Genomic DNA, 19,957 nt, shown 5'->3' with positions numbered 1-19,957 from the left:
CTCACATAGTTAGAGTGGTAGAGCAAGAATTTGAACTCAGGTTTATATGTCTCCAAAGCTGACATTCTTTCCAGAACAACATGCTTCCTTTTGGAAGGAAATATAGCATACTATAGTAGCTTTTCTTGACCACAACCCACGTTGAGAAATACCTTTCCTATTATGACCCACTGCACACACAGATGTTTTTATATGTATATATGTAAAACAAAAATTTTTCAAAACAATACTTACTACCTGTAATACCCTCTGATAGAGTCTATTTTATCCTATTTCTTTTTTTAAATGCAGATTGCAACCCACTAAGCTGATTTCACAACTCACTGATGGTTGTAACCCAGACTTTAAAAACATGGTGGGAAAACATGACAGTATTCCATGAAATGAGATGATAATGCAGCTTGTATGTAGTTTAGTGTTCTGTGTTGTTGTTAGTTGCCATCGAATCGGTCTGACTCATGGTGAGCTTGTGTATAATAGAACAAGAAGTTGCCTGGTCCTGCACCATGATTATTGGTATGTTGGAGTCTATTATTGGTAATGCTGTAGCTATTGTGTAGTGGCTCATCTTCCAGCACTATACTACAGGACGGTATTCTGTTGTTTTCATTTTCAAAAGTACATCACCAAGCCTTTTTTCCTAGTCTGTCTTAGTCTAGAAGTTCAGCTGCAATCTGTCCACCATGGGTGACCTTACTAGAATGTGAAATACCAGTGGCATAGCTTACAGCATCATAGCAACACACAAGCCACCACAGTACAACAAACTGACAGATGTGTTGTGTTTTCTGTGCCCATTACCAGGGTTTCAAACTGGTTGGTTGCAGCTCAAACCCTTGCTGAGAATTTGCATTTCTAACAAGTTCCCAGGTGATGCTAATGCTGCTGGTTAGGGACCAATTCTGAGAACCACTGGTAGAGTGGTGGTTCTCAAAATTTTCTATACATAAGAATCACCTGGAGATCTTGTTAAACTGTAGATTCTGATTCAGTATATTTGGGGTGGAAATGCAAATTCTCAGCAGCTGTTTGAATCAGAGCGAACCAATTCAAAGCCCTGCTCATTACGCATTGCTGTCGAGTCTATTCTGACTCATAGCGACCCTATAGGACAGAGTAGAACTGCCCCGTAGGGTTTCCAGTGCTATAAGTCTTTACAGAAGCAGACTGCCACATCTTTCTCCCCTGGAGCGGCTGGTTGGTTTGAACTGACCTTTTGGTTAGTAGCTGAGCGCTTTAACCACTATGCCACCAAGTCTCCTTAAATAAAATAATAACACTTTATAAATAAAGTTTCATTGGTATACTGGGTTGTCATGGTAAGAAACTCCTTGCCTTAGGAAAGAAAAGGTATACATGGTTAACTACTAGAAAGCATATGGCTTTTGATTACTTCCGATGCTTCTGTATATATTAACTATAATTATTTAAATAGAGCCTCTGTTTAATCATTATAACTAGTATACTCCGTCAAGTGACAATTTACTGTACAAATGTTTTCTGAAATATAATTAGAAAAGAGAGAAATAATTTGGATATTTGATCCTTGTGTATGTGTGTGTGTGTATATATATAAAATATATATATATATCTTGAAGAATTTTGCTGATATTAAGTTGAATTTTTCTGCTATTTATGTTTTCACCATGAGCAAAACATTACTTTTGTATATTCTGAATACTGTCCATATGAAAAAAGCAGACTGCTACTGATCATGCATTATTTATTTGGAAAAAGTCTGCTTTGATTTTTTTTATGCAGTTAATGTGATTTTTAAGAAATTAAAATTTTTCACTAAAATTGAATATACAAATTATCAGTTCACCAAAATCTCTCATTTCTGGTTTTCAAAAATAATCTTTTTATAAAACAGTAAAAATGCCTTGAGAGACAGTTGTACTCAATGGCTACGTTATGTACTGGGTCCAAAGATTTCAGGATTTTATTCCTCAGTTCTGTTATTAACTTCTTTTAAAATGACTTTGGGAAAGTCCTTTTACCTCTGTATCATAAGTTCATTTTCAAGAGTAAAATATTTAAAGTAACTTATTTTACTTCCTGAAAGACATGTCACAGTAATGTTGGCTTAAAGGATTAGTTAATAAAACTTACCATAGACTATTTTTCAAATCAAAAGAGCAACTTATTTATTATAATCATTTTGATTTGAGAATTGTTTGCCCTTTGAAAGAAACTTCTCTGGAGAAAGTTAAGTCTTTCATCTCTTGTCTTTTGTAATTTTTCAGGCCTTAAATCACAGAACCGTATCGTTTTCTCTTTTTTATTTCCAAAAGAAATAATTTACAATGAATTTCCTCAGTTTCCTTGTAGGTGATAGGTCAGATGAAAGGGACTCTAAATTGTGCTAGCAGTGATACAGAGTATACAGTGTAGCCAAGACTCATGGTTGTTCTTTTCCATATTATTTTTTATTACCCTAATCTGGAATAATTTACTTATCCTTTTATTCAATCATTTTTGGTAGGCTAGGATTTTCCTTTTAATAGGATTTTTATGCCCTTTGAAAGGAACAAACCATAGATATTTACTCTGACGTATTTTTTAATTCTGAAAAGATTTAAGTATTTTAAATTGCTGCGTAATTATTTACATATTTTTGTATGATAATTTTGCTGCATAATGTCCCAGATGTGAAATTTTAAACTAGTGGCTACCTTTTCAACTTTTAATATACAGTAAGTAGATTTAAAGCTCATTGGATCGAATAAGACTGATTCAAAGCACTATTTTAAAAAATTTTTTTATTGTACTTTAAGTGAAAGTTTACAATTCAAGTTAGTCTCTCATACAAACATTTATGCATGCATTGTTATGTAACCCTACTTGCCCTCCCCATACTGTGACAGCACACTGCTCCTTTACATCCCTGATTTCCTGTGTCCGTTCAACCAGCTCCTAACCCTCTCTGCCTTCTCATCTCACCTCCAGACAGAAGCTGCCCGTTTAGTCTCATGTATCTACTTGAGCTAAGAAGCACACTCTTCATAAGTATAATTTTATGTCCCATAGTCCAGTCTAATCTTTCTCTGAAGAGTTGGCCTTGGGTATGGTTTTAGATCTGGGTTGACAGAGAGCCCAGGGGGCATGTTTTCTGGGGTTCCTCCAGTCTCAGTCAGACCATTAAGTCTGGTCTTTTTACTAGATAAATTTTTTTTTATTTTAACTGTTTTAAGTGCAAAATCAGAAAACTTTTCAAGAAATGCAAGTTCATCAGACAGAAGTTGTTGAACTTCTATTCTTCATTTCCACTGTGAAGATGAGAATAAACAGATTTACCAGACAGCATGAAGAATTTGGGTTGACTATGAAAGAAAAATGTCTTGATTGACTTTTAAATATTGGAAAAACTGATAGACTATTCTCTACATGCCTTTAAAAAGAGGAGATGATTTACAGATTCTTTTCCCTCTTCTTTATCATGTCTTTGATAAATAAACCAAAAACCCATTGCCATTGAGTCAATTCTGACTTACAGCGGCTGGTGGGTTTGAACCGCTGACCTTTCGATTAGTAGTGGAGCACTTTAACCACTGTGCCACCAGGGCTCCTTCTTTGATACGTAAGCACTTTCAAGGTATCTGAAAGAAGAATAATAAACGATTAATGTGTAAAATGTGAATTTTTATCCTTATTTTTAACGATTTTAGTGCAATAGTATACAAGAATGAAACATGGAACAGAATGTGTCAGGGCCAAGGGGCGTAATTTTCTGCTGCAACAAATGACTTGGAGCCCTGGTGGCACAGTGGTTAAGAGCTGCAGCTGCTAACCAAAAGGTTGGCAGTTTGAGTCCAACAGCCACTCCTTGGAAACCCTATGGGGCAGTTCCTATAGGGTCACTATGAGTCAGAATCGACTCAATGGCAATGGGTTTGGTTTTGATTTTTGGTACTCAGGACTTCGTTGTTTTTTAACATTTTAGTTTGAGTGGGTTCATGTGAAGTAGATGATCCCAAGTCCCTGCAAGGTGAAGAATAAATTGCTAATTTGTACGACCATGAGTTTTTATTTTTAATTGTCTGCAGAAAAATTCTTCATTTTCTTTCTAAAAAGACAAAGTTCAATAATAGGACAAATCTTAAAATGGGGAAACTAAGCCAGCTTTGGAAAACTGTTTAGATGGTTCAATATTTTTTTTTTTTTCTCTTAAAATCCAAGTCAAGGGTCCTTCTCAATCTGAATGCCTGCATTTTTGTAATACAGTAAGGCAGTTTAATTGGAAACAGTGAAAACTGTTAAACTCATCCATCCCATTCTACAAGTGAGACTGGGTGTTTGATAAAATAGATGCTGGCAGTTGGACAGCGAATCCTGGGTTTTAGACATGTGTCACTATCATTTTGAACTTCTTGGCGCCAGGATTTCCCGACATTTAAAGCTAATGCAAAATGCGTTAGAGTTCGAAGGCATTTAGCTATGGAGTTGCCAATCCCAGAGAGGCAGATGCAAACCTTCCCCTCCCCTCCCCAAATCTGAATTGGTGTTAGAAAGTAAAGTAGAACTTGCTGTTGAAGCTAATTGAAAATAATAGGAGCAAGATTCGCTTTTTTCCCCCTTATATACCATATATCCACACCATATTTTTGGACCTTTTTTTATTATAGCTCTTACTTTTCAAGACTAACAAGAACCTCATGTTAAGAGTATTTTTAAACTGCTTCCAGGTTTTACAAATCAGTTTTTGTTGCAGTAAAAATGGACCATTTTTCTTTTATAGGAATCCAATTTTCATAAACTGGGAAAAAATGCAGAGACTGAGGTTTCCTTGGGTCTTTGAAAAATATTTTTCAGAGGGCCTGGTGTTCTTCGTGGTTGGCACAGTGATGTCATTTACTGACCATTTCACTGGGGTCAAAGATGAACTAGATGTATGCATGTTCTGAGCCATCTGAGTCTGACACTTTCATTTTCTCTCTTTCTATGTTATAGCCTGACACTCTTGTTTTGTTTTATTTCTTAGAATACTTTAGTATTAACATTTTTGTGCATTATACATATTATGTATTACACATATAGACCTTTTATTCTGGTCTCTCTAATTTACTTTTTTTCAAACATTAAATCACAGTTGAGTTGTTATTAGTTGCACATTTAGAAATCATACTGAATACAACTCACAGATTATTTCCTTAAAATATAAGAAATAATCTTTTTCCAAATTTTTATTTCTTTAACTATAAGGCCATCTTAATTATACTCAGCTATTTAGTTTACTTAGTTTTTTCACTTGAGAAAAGTAACCTCAAAATTATATATTCTCTGCCTAAGAGACGTTGTGTGGTGTGTGTAGAACTGCATATTATGAATTTCTTTTGAGGCAGTTATTCAAAGGAGAAATTAAATTATTCTCCATGTTAACAACCCTTAAAATTTATCCAAGTGAAAAATTATTTTATATTGAAAGGAAAGTAACTACACCTACAAAGTCCCTTGTCAGTTTTTAATTAATAACCCAAACTCTTCCATTTGTTCTAATAATTTAAGTTTTAATGACCTTCCTTACTGTGGCAGTGGTATAGAAATTATATGGAAGGATCAAAAGAAAGTGAAAAGAACCTCCCAGAACCATTTCCTTTGGTAGTTATTTAAGACCAGTTGCCATTTGTTCACAACATTGCAAGGACTAAAGTAATTGGTAAATTCTTATGAAATATTTTTAAAATAATCATTAATGAGAACACTGCTTTATTTAGTGTATTATAAAATTTTTATCAAACATGATCATAGTATTTTTGTTATTGATGAATTTATTTTCCTCTGACTTTTTCTCAGAGGATAGCATGCTTCATGAAGTCTTTAAAAAAACCTCCTGACTTTAGTAATTTTTCCAGACATGATGATTATAAAATAAGGTAGCCAGATACCATTTTTCACCTATTCATTGCCAAAGATTTTTTTTAATGCTAATATCAACAGATAGGAGCAAAGAGGTATTCTGATAAACCTCTGATGGGAATTTAAATTGATGATATCTTTGTGAAACGCATTTGATAATATAAAACAAAAGCCTTAAAATGTTCACCTTTAACTCAATTACTTCATTTCTAAGAATTTATCCTTATGAAGTAGTCAAAGATAAAGACTGGATGAATAAATATGTATGTAAAAGAAAATAGCTACACTTAGTATACTGAGGTACATTTATGTAATTGTGGAGTAAGCATTTTTTTCACTTTGTGCCACAAGATTTGTCCACATCTTAGATTATATTGTACAGGTGTTCTATTTTAAGTAAATCTAGAATAAAAAAAAGTAAAAATGGATACACTTAGCAGTAGAATTCACCTTACATAAAATTCTTCACTTTTTTTAAAGATTGACCACGGAGACCTTTTAATTTACTTCATTATTTATAATTCCTTTTTTTATACAAAAAATGTATATTCACCTATGATGTTTTGATAGCATAAAACTGGGTAACCACTCCCAGATCTATAATTCTAATTAATAATTGAAAATAGTATGGTTAGAGATATTTGGTTATTCAATTTATATTCATTTGCCTATATTATAACAATATATTTGTTTATCTAATATTTAAAGATATTTTCATTTTAAGATTAGCCTATTATTAAGCAATTACATAATATAAACAAACAAAAACATATTGAGTGCCTTATATACATTATATATTTTGCTTACTCTTTGTTTTTGACCTGCACGTTTACATAGGTCCCTAATACTTGTTCTTGTCTGTATCTAGGTTGGGATATTTGCAAGAGTTGTTTCTCAGTTTAAGTAGAATTTTGTTAAATCGTAATTAAAACACATACAGCAAAGCCCCTTTATACCAGCAGTAGGGTTGGGTAACAGGACAGTATCCTGTTTACTCTTTAAAAGTGACTCTGTTTCAAGCTATATGATTCGATCTAAAAATATCCAGATCTGTGCAAATTTTTATTATAACTGTATTAAGTTATCCAAATGACACTGTTTTTAATATATGTACACATATATTTCAGGCCTAGTGATAAATGCTGTACCTAGGTATAATTGCAAAACCAATAGAAATAATTTTAAGTTCTTCTACCTTTATCAGTATTAACCAAGCAGAAATGTGTGGTAGTATTTCTTGAAATAAATAAAACCGTTCATAAGAAATAATACTATATGACAGGTAAAATTATACCTAAGGTAATAAAGTGGACTTTTTACTCTTCAACTTTTGGAATGGTGAAAACAGAGAACAAGAGTGGCAATAGGTATGTAACACAGTTCTGGTGAGAAAATCAAATCAATACAAATAAATGTTTTTACACTAGGGGACTCTTGCTCTAACGCAATCCTTACATTAAATCTCATTTTTTCTTTTTGAATACTCCCATAGCAATTCTGTAAGTTACTTTTTTATTTAAGAAGATGGAATGTTTTTGGAGCTTTCTAAATGTTTCAAAGAATAAAATCTAAGTATACAAAGGCTAATAACTTGCATTTATTTAGCATTTTATCAATTTGTGGATATATCTTCGTGTATCTTATTTGATCATCAGAGGTAGATAAGGTAAAGAGTAGTATTGTCCCTATTTTAACACATGTGGAAATTAAGGCTCAAAGATTTTTAAGAGACTAAGCCAAAACCATGTAACTAATAAATAGTGAAGCCTTTAAACTCGGTAAGATCCAGCACTCTTACACTCATACCATACAGCCTCCAAATCACAGGCACATCTATTAGTCTATCAGTGAACTGTGCTTTAGAAAATTCAGAGTAAACGTTACTAAAACTCAGAATAAGATGTTTAGGCTTTGTTATACAACACAACATATTTTTTATCTATTTTGGTTTAATACATTTGACATGGTTTATTGCAAATTAGTACTTCAGATTTGCTTGGAGACAAGTTGCTAAAAGTTTACTAACACACTAAGTAGTCAGTTCACCACAGTAAAATTCTCTTACGTAGTTTGCTGCTGTTAGATGCTGTAGTGTCGGCTCCAACTTACAGCGCCCTTATATATAACAGAACGAAACTAAATTCTCTACAGATTAAATCCAGTTGTATAAAAAATGAGGATGAAGTTAGTAGGTTTATCTCAGTCTAGAAGAATTGCATGTCTCATGAAAATCATTTATTTATTTAATTAACCAATCTAAGTTTTTGAGTGCATGATGCTATTGTTTTGTGCCTATAAATGAATCCTCATGGGCTTATTATCAGTTAGTCTTATTTGTCTTATTTGTTTAGATGTGTTTATAGAGCTGACTTCTCTCTAGCATTTAAAAGGCAAGGAACTTCAGATCCACTGCATGGACACTAATGATTTGCATTTCCCAAGGAGAATTGAATTAAAGTTTTACCAGTAAATTGGGCCTATAACTTTTAAGGCCAGATTTTATTAGATTATCACACATCAGCATTAGCAAATTGTAAACTTTACTGAAATATAGGAATACAAGCCAAAAGTCAAGGCTTAGAATCCTGGAAACTTTGAAAGATATTTTAGCCTAGAGAAATTATACTCCTGACTTGGAAAAATATTTTAAGTGATTTACTTTCCTTTGGAAATTTAGAAGCAAGAGAAGAGCTACCCTCATCAAGTTTCTATTAATTGTCAATTTCTGGTGATTGGAACAAAATTCTTGGAAGTATGCACATTAGCTGTATGTAAAAGTCCAAAGATGTTCCCAGTGAAAACCATACTTATTGTCACTTTATTAGGAATTTATTAAGGATAAGAAATTCAGCATAACTGAGTCTGTAAACAAAACACAGTCTGAATATGACTAGATCCTATTAAAATGTTAACACATCAATTATGGTATAGCTTTGTGCTAGAAAAATTGACATGGGAGTTAAGCTAGTCATAACTGGCAGGTTAATTGTATCATCATCTTTTAAGAGGATTTTCTAATGTTAAAGTTTATATATTTCTTACATGTATTAATAGCAATTTTGTTGCCTGTATAGATAGTTAAAAATTAGTTATAAATGTAAATGGGAAAAGGTAGAATGTCCTTAGCAAAGATAACTGTTCTTATGATCTGTTTGCCCTATTAAATGCCCTTACTCCCTCCTCTGAAAAACTATGAGATCTATTTTAAGGGAATAGGATGTGAATTACCATTATAAAGGCTTACTTATCCATATTTTAGTAAGAGCAACAAAATTCTGTGCAATTTGGTTGATAAGCACCACCACTTTCAAAAAAAAAAAAGAAATAAAGAAAAAGAGTAGTAAAGTGTATCATCCCTTATTTCCTTTAAGTCTGAATTCAATGATACTGAGTTTACACCTAAACCAAGGGATATTTTGTAATTTAAGGTTGATTTATTCTAGCCCATCCATGTTTTTGATTGATGTAACAATGTGAATTAAGTATTATAAACAATTTTCTCATATTAGAAAAATTAAACTAAAGACTCAAATATAAAAAAAAAATCAAAAAGCTGAAACCTAGGGCCTATAGGTTTCTAAATGTAGTATTAATTAATTCCTGTATTCTCTGTATTGCCCATAGTCCTTCCAGATGTGCTATTACAAATAGCTCACTCCTGAGATATGAGCCGTATGGGCTCTGTAAACTGATTTACACTTATTTTGAATAGAAATTATACAGAATGCAGATGAATTATTAAAGTAAATATATATTGCCAAATAAATCTAAGAGCAAAATATTAAACTGTAGTAAATGAGAAAGGAATGTGAAAATGAAGACCTGCCTGCTTTAAAGAGTTTAGTGGTTACATTCTCAGTTTCAACCAAAAGAAGAGTTTTTTTGTTGTTGAGTTTTAAAAAAAGAAACGAAAGTCTATAAAACTGCTTAAAGAAGTATCTAAGACAAAAAAACAAGGAAATATAATGTTCTAAACTCAGTCGATCCAAACCGCTTGAGCTACTATGACAGCTCATAAAACTGAGAGTAGTTTTTAACTGGTCTCTGTTTTACATTGCCAAAGTGAATTTTCCTCGCAGGAAGTAGCCAGAGGGTTTATTTAGTTTCCAGTCGATGGCTTTGATCTCTCTGTACTGTCACATCTCAAGTTACATAGCCCTTTTTCACTGCAGTAAATCTGCAACAGTTAATGAGAATAAAATTTCCTCCTCCTCACTGATCACATGCTGTTAAATGCCAAACCACAGCCAACTGCATATTTGCAGAATTTCAACTACAATATATGAAAACAGTACAATCAGTTTAATCTTCTTGTCTTTGTAATTCATTTTATTGAGCTTTCTTCCTTTTTAAGTGGCCTGTTTTATCAAGTCAAGTGACTGCAAGGTCAAACCTGGAATAAAGATTTAGAATGTTAATAAACTGAGAGGAGAAGATGTGTGTATGTGTTTGGCAGGGGAAGGGAAAGTATACACATGCGTGTATATACTACTATGAAGATTTAAATTGAATCTAGACCAAGTCTTTCTTTCTGCTCAAATAAAATAAACTGGTTTATTTTCTTGGGTTACATTGTATGTTCAGTTTCAAAATAAATTTGCACTTAATGAGTTCATTAAATAAGTCAGAACATTATTTTTCACTTTTGATTACATAGAATATACCATAGTATTTAAGGAATTTCACGGATTTCAGAAACTGATCTCAACATTATAAATGCTAATCTAAAAATAAAAGTAGCATTAGTATAAACATCCACTTAACCATTATTTTTATCAAATGGGTCTTTACACATAATGGAAATACTATAAATATCTGTTGAATAAATCAATGGAATTTCAAAATCATATTAAACAAGCTGAATTTTATATATTATTAGTATATATGCATCTTCATAGTGAAGTACAGTAAAATCTCACTCATTTATCTTCTTTTTTCCTAAAGTGAAACCTTGCAGTTGAAGCATTAATTATTCAGTTGGTATATGTTGTTTCTTGTTTTTTGATTTACTTATACCTTTTATCTTTTACAATGTCTTACTTTGTGATTGGCAGCTGGAACTTAACAGCTTCTTATCTCTGTCAAGAAATTCACCCTCAGAAGGCCATTTTAGATGCTATCCATTGATAAATGTATATTTTTATTAGTATTACATGTTTTATATCATTTCCATATATATGTATATAATATTAATAAAATATATAAGAGAAATCAGCTCCTATTTTCTCACCATTGAAGTCACAGTTAGTGTTATGGCCATTTGATTTCACAGAATAATTTCCATTCTCATAAGAATCAAAATGTTGAAATAAGTCAACAATGTGTAATACCATTCATTGAGTTACATAACAGTCATAAAAACAGTAGCTAAAATGTATGGTCAACTCCAAAGAATGTTTCTAAATTGAGGACAAAAAAAAAACAAGGAATGAGAAAATAGAGGATCCACTTTTAGGAAAGTGCCAGTTGTTGTTAGGTGCCATCTAGTTGGTTCCAACTCATAGCAACGCTAAGTACAACAGAATGAAACACTGCCCGGTCCTGCGCTATCCTCACAATTGTTATTATGCTTGAGCCCATGGTTGCAGCCACTGTGTCAACCCATCTCATTGAGGGTCTTCCTCTTTTTCACTGACCTTCTACTTTACCAAGCATGATGTCTTTCTCCAGGGACTGATCCCTCCTGATAATATGTCCAAAGTATGTGAGGAAAAGTCTCACCATCCTTGCTTCTAAGGAGCATTCTGGCTATACTTCTTCCAGGACAGATTTGTTCGTTCTTCTGGCAGTCCATGATATATTCAATATTATTTGCCGTCAAGGTAATTCAAAGGCATCAATTCTTTTTTGGTCTTCCTTATTCATTGTCCAGCTTTCACATGTATATGAGGCAATTGAAAACACCATGGCTTGGGTCAGGCACACCTTAGTCTTCAGGGTGACATCTTTGTTTCTCAACACTTTAAATAGAGTTCCTTTGCAGCAGATTTGCCCAGTGCACTGCATCGTTTGATTTCTTGACTGCTGCTTCCATGGGTGTTGATTGTGGATCCAAGTAAAATGAAATCCTTGACAACTTCAATCTTTTCTCTGTTTATCATGTTATTAGTTACTCCAATAAGAAAGGAGGGTAAGAAAGAGGAGTGGTTTGAAATTTTCAAAAGACAGAGAGACGTACATGCCAACCCTAGGCCCTTTCAAAAGGTAATTGTATAATGTACAAAAGTTGAATTTTAAAATTATAGCTTATATTCATAGAATTATTTTGTTTTCAAATAAACCTTTCTGTGTCTAATTAAACTATCACACCATAGTTTGCATATGAAAATAAAAAACAGTATTTTAGATGAGTATCTGAGGGCCTGTTCTGTACTTCCTTTGTTTTTCTGTATGTTTAAATCTGCATCAGACCATTAATTCATAATCCATCCAAAATTCTGGACTTGAAAGTCCACAGAAAACTTATGCATAAAAGACATTTTGTTTTGGTTTTCAGTTTTTGTCCTTATTCTTTAAAAAAAAAAAAAAAAATGAAACTGCTTGAAAGTTTATGTTTCTAGAGCATGAACAGTCCAGTTCCTCCCTCCCTTAACAATTTTCATACGAATTGTTCTGTGACATTGGTTACAGTTTCCACAGTGTGTCAGCATTCTCATTATTTCCATTCTGTTTGTTCCATTTCCATTGATCTAGCTTCCGTTTCCCTCCTTTCCTTCTCTTCTTTACTTTTGAGTAAATGTTGACCGTTTGGTCTCATATAGTTGATTGTTTTGGGGAGCACATTACTCACAGGTGCTATAAGCCAATCTGTTATTTTGTTGAAAGGTGACCTCCAGAAATAGCTTCAGTTCCAAGTTTAAACAGTATCTTAGGGCAATAGTCTCGGGGGTTCCTCTAGTCCTTCTCTATCGGCCCCGCTAGGTCTGGCCATTTTTAGGAATTTGAATTTTGTTCTGCGTTTTTCTCCTATCTGAGACCTTCTGTTGTGTCCTTGATCACAACTGTCCATAGTGGTAGCCAGGCTGCAGTTCAGTTTTAAATGAAATTACTAGATAGGAGTAGAAGCAACGCAGGATTCAACGCCATACAGAATTAACCTGGATTCTAATTGTATCATTTGAAACATTATTCCCTAAAATGGTTTCAAATCAGTATACAATCTGAGATATGTTGATTAATAATAGATGGAGTTTTTTGAAATATTTACTGAGTGCCAGGAGGTATGCTAATTGCTATTCTTTACAAACCTTATCTAATTTAATCTTCACAACAGAGCATGGCAGGAGGCATTATTATTGAGAAAACTGAAGCTTGCCCAAGGTAATAAAGCAGGTTTTCTTCCCACCACCCAGTCTATAAACTACTCTTATTTTTATCCACCTTTACTTATATAACCTTCTGTTAAAATGGAAGAAGTGTCCTTTTCTCAGACAAAATCCATTTGGTCCGTTTGTGCTCTGGACCCCATTTCTTCTTGCTTTCTCAGAGACCTCCTTCTTGTCATCACTCTTTTCCCTTCTACTGAATAATTCCTGTTAGCATATAAACATAATCTGGAATCTCCAAAGTTAAACTTTCACCCCACTTCACATTCCAACTACTGCCCCATTTCTCACTTCCCTTCATGCAAAACTTCCCAAAAGACTCCCATTCAACCTTCAACTTCTCCAGTCTTGTCAAAATCACCAATTTCCATTTTGCCAAATCTAATGAACCTCTCATTTTTAACTTTCAGCAGTATTTGACACAGTTGTCCAGACTCTGCTTTTTGAAACTCCCTTGTCTCAGTTCTGAAGGCACCCACTTTTCTGATTTTCCCCCAAGTCCTTCTCCATTCCTTGTCAGTCTTCTTTGCTAGCTATTCCTCCCCTGCGCTTTTAAATGTTGGTTATTTCAGTACCTCGGCCCTGTTTTCTCTCCACACCCTGTTTTGAGGGCCCTCTTCTCTATACCCACTGCCTAGAGAATTTCATCCAGATCCAATGACTTTAAATACTATCTGTAAGCTTACATTTTTACCTAAGACCTCTCCTCTGAGCACCATCCTTATTCCTCCCTCTATTTGACATATACAGTTGAATGTTTAATAAAATTATCAAACTGAACTTTTGATTTCCCATACACAAACAGGTTCCTCCTCTAATCTTCTATCTCAGTAAAGGTCACCACCATCCATCCATTTGTTTAAGCCATAAAATTTTGGAGGTTTTTGTGAGTCCTCCTTTTTGTCATCACATCCTCTCTCTCCCCAGTGCAAAGCATCTGCAGGTCTTGTCATTTTCATTTCCAAATCTGAATTTGAGATAATTCTGTATCTCAAATGTAGATATTTCCATTTTCACTGCTAGTCCCCTAGTCCAAGCCACCATAATCTATCACCTAAATCACTTCAGAATCCTCCTAATTAATTTCCCTGCTTCTACTTTTACCTTCCCTTGCAATCTTTTTTTTTCACAGCCATCACGAGCTTTTTAAAGTGTAACTCGAGTCATGTCTCCCACCTGCCTTCAATGCCTTCCCATGCTCGTATAATAAAATATAGATTCCTTACCATAGCCTATAAAATCCTTCATTATCTCACTCTCATACATTTATCCAGCCTCATCTCCTACAAATTTCCCAATTACTTACTAATTCCACCCACTCTGGGCTTCTTTCTCTTCCTCAGATATGCACTAAGTTCTTTTTTACTTCAATTCCTTTGTACTTAACTTCAATGTTCTTCCCCTGACTCTGAATAACTGGCCTCTTATTTTTAAAATCTCAGCTCAAATATTACTTCCTCAGAGTCTTTTCCTGCAAATACTATCAAAGAAACTTCTTCTCCATCCTTCAGTTACTGTCTTATTACAGAAACTTATTCATTTATTTTTTTGGTTCACTTATTTGCCTCCTTCCACAAAAATATAGTCTGTAGGAGGGCAAGGATTTTGACTATCTTATTCAAAGTTGTATCCATAGTGCCTGCCGCAGGGTAGGTTCTAAATAGATATTTGGTTTAATAAGTGGATTATAAAAGTCATAGCCAGTATTCAAACACAGAAATATCTTAATGCATTCCCTATGCTTTGTTTTTAGTTTTTCTTAATTTTATATTTAGTCTTTACTATTTCATTATCACCCTTTGAAATGTACAATGCATATCATTTATTAAATACATAATCAAGACTTTTATATATATGAATGTGTATATGTGTGTATATGTGTGCATGTGTATACATATATAGAGAGAAGGAAATCAGTCTTATGGAGCTCTGTGAAACCAAGATTAAATACATTAAAATACAGTGTTCTACAGTTACTTTACAGCTGTATAGACTGTAATTGTATTTACTTTGAAGTTCTTAACAAGCTTATATTATAAAATTGTTGGTAAGAACCTATGCTATGTGAAAAATGTTTAATAATCTAGGTAAGATAAAAACTGTGTTTTCAATTGGTATATTTTATATAAATGAAGGTGCTTAGCTTCGTAGTTAAGATCCAGTTAAGAAATTCTTAGTATACATGTATTATACTACCACACATCTAATTGAATATACTGGGAAGTATTCATTTATACTGAATGTAAGCAGTCTCTATCACAGAAAAATTTTTATTTATTTCCAGAATAACTCTTACAATATTCCAGTATTACAAGTTAGTGTGAAAAATCACACTAATAGAACATCTAATGTCATCTAGACTGAAAAAATATCATAGGTTCACCATAACAAAGGAATAAATAATTTGATTAGTATTAAATGTCTTATTACTAATAGCAGTATCTAAGTGACTGTTTAGTATTGCCAAAGCATTCTTTTCCTGGAGTTACAATGTATTTGGAATAGAGATTTTTTCATGGAATAAACTGAGTAGAGTATATGTTTAGAAGAGAGTTTAAGTTATAAACAATCATATTGTTGACTTGCTGTAAATATTTTTTTCAGTTTTGTTGTGCCTCTAGGAATGGCTCCATACTTAAACATCAGGGAGAATTTGTTTTCAGAATATTGAAAGTAATACTTTTAGACCTCTTTGAACTTACTTAGGGGGTGGCGCTACAATAAGAATATTATGAAAATTCACATGGCCAAATAGCATAAGTTCTGTACTAGTACCCCAAATTCTATCCCATACTTAAAGAGTTTTCTTGATCGTATTTCTTTTCCTGTCGTCAGAGCTTAACTAATGACCCCTTGGTAATCAATAAACCAGAAGTATAGCATAGATACTGCTGAGGTGTTTTGTTGTTGTTATTATTTTCCAAAAGATATACTTCACTTTTACTTAAAAGTTTCTGCGATGATAGAGGAGATTAAGGTCTACAGAGTATAAAATAAAGATATAATCAAGGTAAAGATATATATTTAATGTTGTCCTTTAGTACTTAAAACTTCATTTATTCAGTTATCTTTTTAATTGACAAGCACTTGGAGAGGACCTGGGGATACAGATATCATTAAGAAACAATCCCTGGGAGACAGTCCAAGATGGTGACTTAGTCACACACCCCATGCTATCACCCTACAGCAAAGAACCGAGAAACCAAGTGAAACAGATATAGAAGACAGTCTGGGAACACAGAACAGCAAACAGAAGGATGAAGAATTAGATCACCGAACAGAAGGAGAAACTGAATGAAAACAGCAGACAAGGAGACTTAACAGACTGTAGACACCCTGCCAGCTGGCCTGGCACAACATGGCCATTTTGAGACAAAGCAAGCAGCATTCCCAAGTGAGGAGCATAAAAAGGCAACTTCACAGAATCCTCAATAGGAGACAGACATACTGTGTAAACAAACCTGGAACAAAACAAGGTGAGCAGAACATGAACTGAATCTAAGGAGGGAAAGTGCAGGAAGGCAGGTGAAAGCCCTGTGAATCCAGGCATCATAGAACAGGGAGGGAGCCAGAAAATAGGGACAGAACTGCTCACCAGCAGCAGTCCCTGATCATTGGTTGGGTGGCACCAGTGGAGTGGAGGATCCTTGCAGTGGCAGTTGGAGATCCTCCACCTGACCAAACTCTGGAAAGTACCCCCTCCTTGTATTTGGTCAGGGCCTGGTCCTGATTTCCGGCTGGACTCTGTGAGAAGTGCCCCACTGCCCACACCAGACTGGGAGAACATGCTTCTCTCCTCCCTCCTAACCCTCCCAGTGAACAGCAGTGAGCCCTTTCCCCTCACCCGGAAATCCATGGTGTGCACTTCTGCACCATCAAGTCTGCAACCAGAGACTCATGCCTGCCCCCACCCATACCCATGCCTCCCCACCTGCCTGGTGATCTGTGGCACACATTCCCACACTATCAGACCTGCTACCAGAGACTTGTGCTTACCCGCCTCTCCATGCCCACACCACCCTGACCACCTGGTGATTCGCGGCATGTGCTCTGGCACTGTCAGACCTGCAACCAGAGGCTTGTGCCGCTCCAGCCACCACCAGGCCAACTTGCCTGCCTGGCAATCGGTGGCATACACTCCCGCCGCCAGACTGGCAACTGGATGTGCAAGACCCCCCGCTCCCCAGCACCCACCACCCTGCCCGCCCAGGATGGCTGTGCAAATTCCAATGCCACCACCGAGTGACCCGTGCACTCTCACCCTGACCACCCAGCAGCCAGTGTTGCACACACACAGTGCCCAACCCAGTGACCAGCAAAAATGCTCCCTGCACCCATGCCCCTGTGACCAGCCAGACAGACACATCACCTCACCAGCAATGCCAGTCACATCCTGACAGGCACCATCTGCACCTCTGCCAAACGACGAGCAGGAGATCCTAGTACCCTCATCCAGTGTCCCCCCAGCTGCAATGTCATACGTCCCATACCCAGACAGTTCCTTCTAGCCGTCTGCACTTGCACTGAAACTGCTTGATACCCACCATCTACTGAAACGCCAGTTCGTGCACACACAGCCCACCTACGCCATCCGTTTGGGTAGTGTTCCCTCACAGTGCATATGAAGACGCCCTGCCCTGACTTCCAGAGAGCACACTAACTGCTAGCACCAACCCCAAAGGACTCCACGGTTCCACAAGCGCTGCAGAGGGACCCTGATCACCCAACACTTGTCACCCAATATCTGAGAAAGAACCTGCTTGCCCACCTCCACTCAATCCGGTAAGGGAAGACGTATGAGCCTAACCACAGAGGACTCGCATGTGGGTGTAACCCACCATACCCACTAGTGAGAGAAAATCACGCCCAGCCAACAGACACCACCAAAGTCACACACAGAGCAGAACCACAAAACAACAATTAAAAGGAAGAAAGACATTTTAAAGAGAAGGAAGAAACAAAGCTCTGATACATCAAAACAAAACCAAAAGATCACCACAAAAGAAACGTGCATACAATAAATAAATATATAAGTAAATAACAACTTAATGCCTTGGAGACAGCAGACAGTAACAAATCATATCGGGATAAGATGGCTGAAACAAGTGAGCAAAATAAAAGGGCAGAAAACCTTCCTAAGAAATGATAATAGAACTACCTGATAAGGAATTCAAAAGATATATATATATATATAGGATCCACAGAGAGATTAAGAAGAACACAGACAAAATCCTAGAAGACTTCAATAAAATAATACTACAATGATAAAATATATTTGACAATTAGAAACCATACAAAAACAGGAACTAGAAATACAAAAGAGTAACAAAATATCAGATAATTCAATGGAAGAACATAGAAGTAGAATTGAATAAGTAGAGGAAAAAAATAGTGAAATAGAGGACAAATACCTTGATACTAATTTTTTTGCAGAACAATCAGAAAAAAGAATGAAGACAGCCTAAGAGTCATGTGGGACATTACCAAGAAGAATAGTTTACATGCAATTGGAATTCCAGAAGAGAAGGAGAAAAAAAATTACAGAGAGAATTTTTGAAGCTTTATTGGCAGAAAACTTCCCTAATATCATGAAAGACGAGGTTTCCATCCAAGATCAATGAACCCTATACAAGATAGTCCCCAAAATAAAGTCACCAGGACATATAATAATCAAACTTTCCAAACCAAAAACAAAGACTTCTGAGAGCAGCTCATGAAAAACAAATTATCTCCTACAGAGGGGCATCAATAAGACTAAACACTAATTTCTTGGCAGAAACCCTGCCGGAAAGAAGGCAATGGAATGGCATATATAAAACACTGAAAGAAAAGAATTGCCAACCAAGAATCATATATGCAGCAAAATTTTCTTTCAAATACAATGGCAAAACTAGAACATTTCCGGATAAACAGAAATTAAGAGAATCTGTAAAAACCAGACCTACCTTACAAAAAATATTAAAGGGAGTCATGTGGACAGAGAACCAACAACATCGGACAGTAACCTGAGATGAAGACACACAGCACCATCAGCCAGATACCAACCCAGATAAAGAATTCTCAAAAGTAAATTAAAGCTGAAAAATTGAAAACAAGGAACCAGAGATGTCAATACGTAAACAGTGACAACTTCAAAAAGGGGAGGGGGCAATGGTGTAGTTATAGAACTTCTATATGGAGAGGAAGTCAAGGCGATAATCAAGATATAACAGACGGTTTTAAACTTAGGAAGATAATACTAAATTTCAGAGTAACCACAAAGAAAATGAGTAGATTCACTTACCAAAATAAACAAGAAGAAAATATAAAAGACTCAGCAAACAGAAAATCAACAACATCGAAGGGAAAAAAATCCATAAACAAAAATAACTCAGCACAGAAAATTAAGCAGAACAAGGAAACCAATAACACCGCACCAAAAAACAACAAAATGGCAGCAGTAAATTCATACCTATCAATAATCACACTGAATGTAAATGGGTTAAATGCACCAGGCAAGAGACGAAGAGTAACCAAATGGATAAAAAAACATACCCATCAGTATGTTGCCTACAAGAAACACAACTTAGAGACAAAGACATAAATTGATTAAAAATCAAAGGACAGAAAAAAGTTTATCAAGCAGATGGTAACCAAAGAGAGCAGGAGTGGCAATAATACTGATAAAATAGACTTTAAGTCAAAATCCACTATAAGAGACAAGGATGAACATTATATAATGATTAAAAGGTCAGTCCACCAAGAGGACATAACTTATGTATCCAATCATAGCACTC

The 19,957-nt window shown here is 35.1% G+C and overlaps 1 protein-coding gene across 4 annotated transcripts in view; it reads left to right on the top strand.

Annotated features, from left to right (window-relative positions):
* Positions 1-19,957, top strand: part of KIFAP3 (kinesin associated protein 3) — a 249,379-nt gene that overhangs the window by 202,542 nt on the left and 26,880 nt on the right. The window contains exon 20 of one of the 4 annotated variants that reach the window (XM_023738449.1): positions 16,369-16,800. The exons of 2 other annotated variants lie outside the window; for them this stretch is intronic. In XM_023738449.1, coding sequence (XP_023594217.1) covers positions 16,369-16,402 — 34 coding nt within the window. In that variant the 3' untranslated portion in view covers positions 16,403-16,800. Of the gene's footprint in view, positions 1-16,265; positions 16,801-19,957 lie in introns of those variants that run through there. One more of the 4 variants, XM_023738448.1, reaches the window with a different exon arrangement.

This window comes from Trichechus manatus, unplaced genomic scaffold, assembly GCF_000243295.1.
Source record: "Trichechus manatus latirostris isolate Lorelei unplaced genomic scaffold, TriManLat1.0 scaffold00117, whole genome shotgun sequence".
In the NCBI taxonomy this organism is placed as follows: Eukaryota; Metazoa; Chordata; class Mammalia; order Sirenia; family Trichechidae; genus Trichechus; species Trichechus manatus.
The sequence above is the reverse complement of the archived record's forward strand: the minus strand, read 5'-3'. Positions and strand labels throughout refer to the sequence as shown.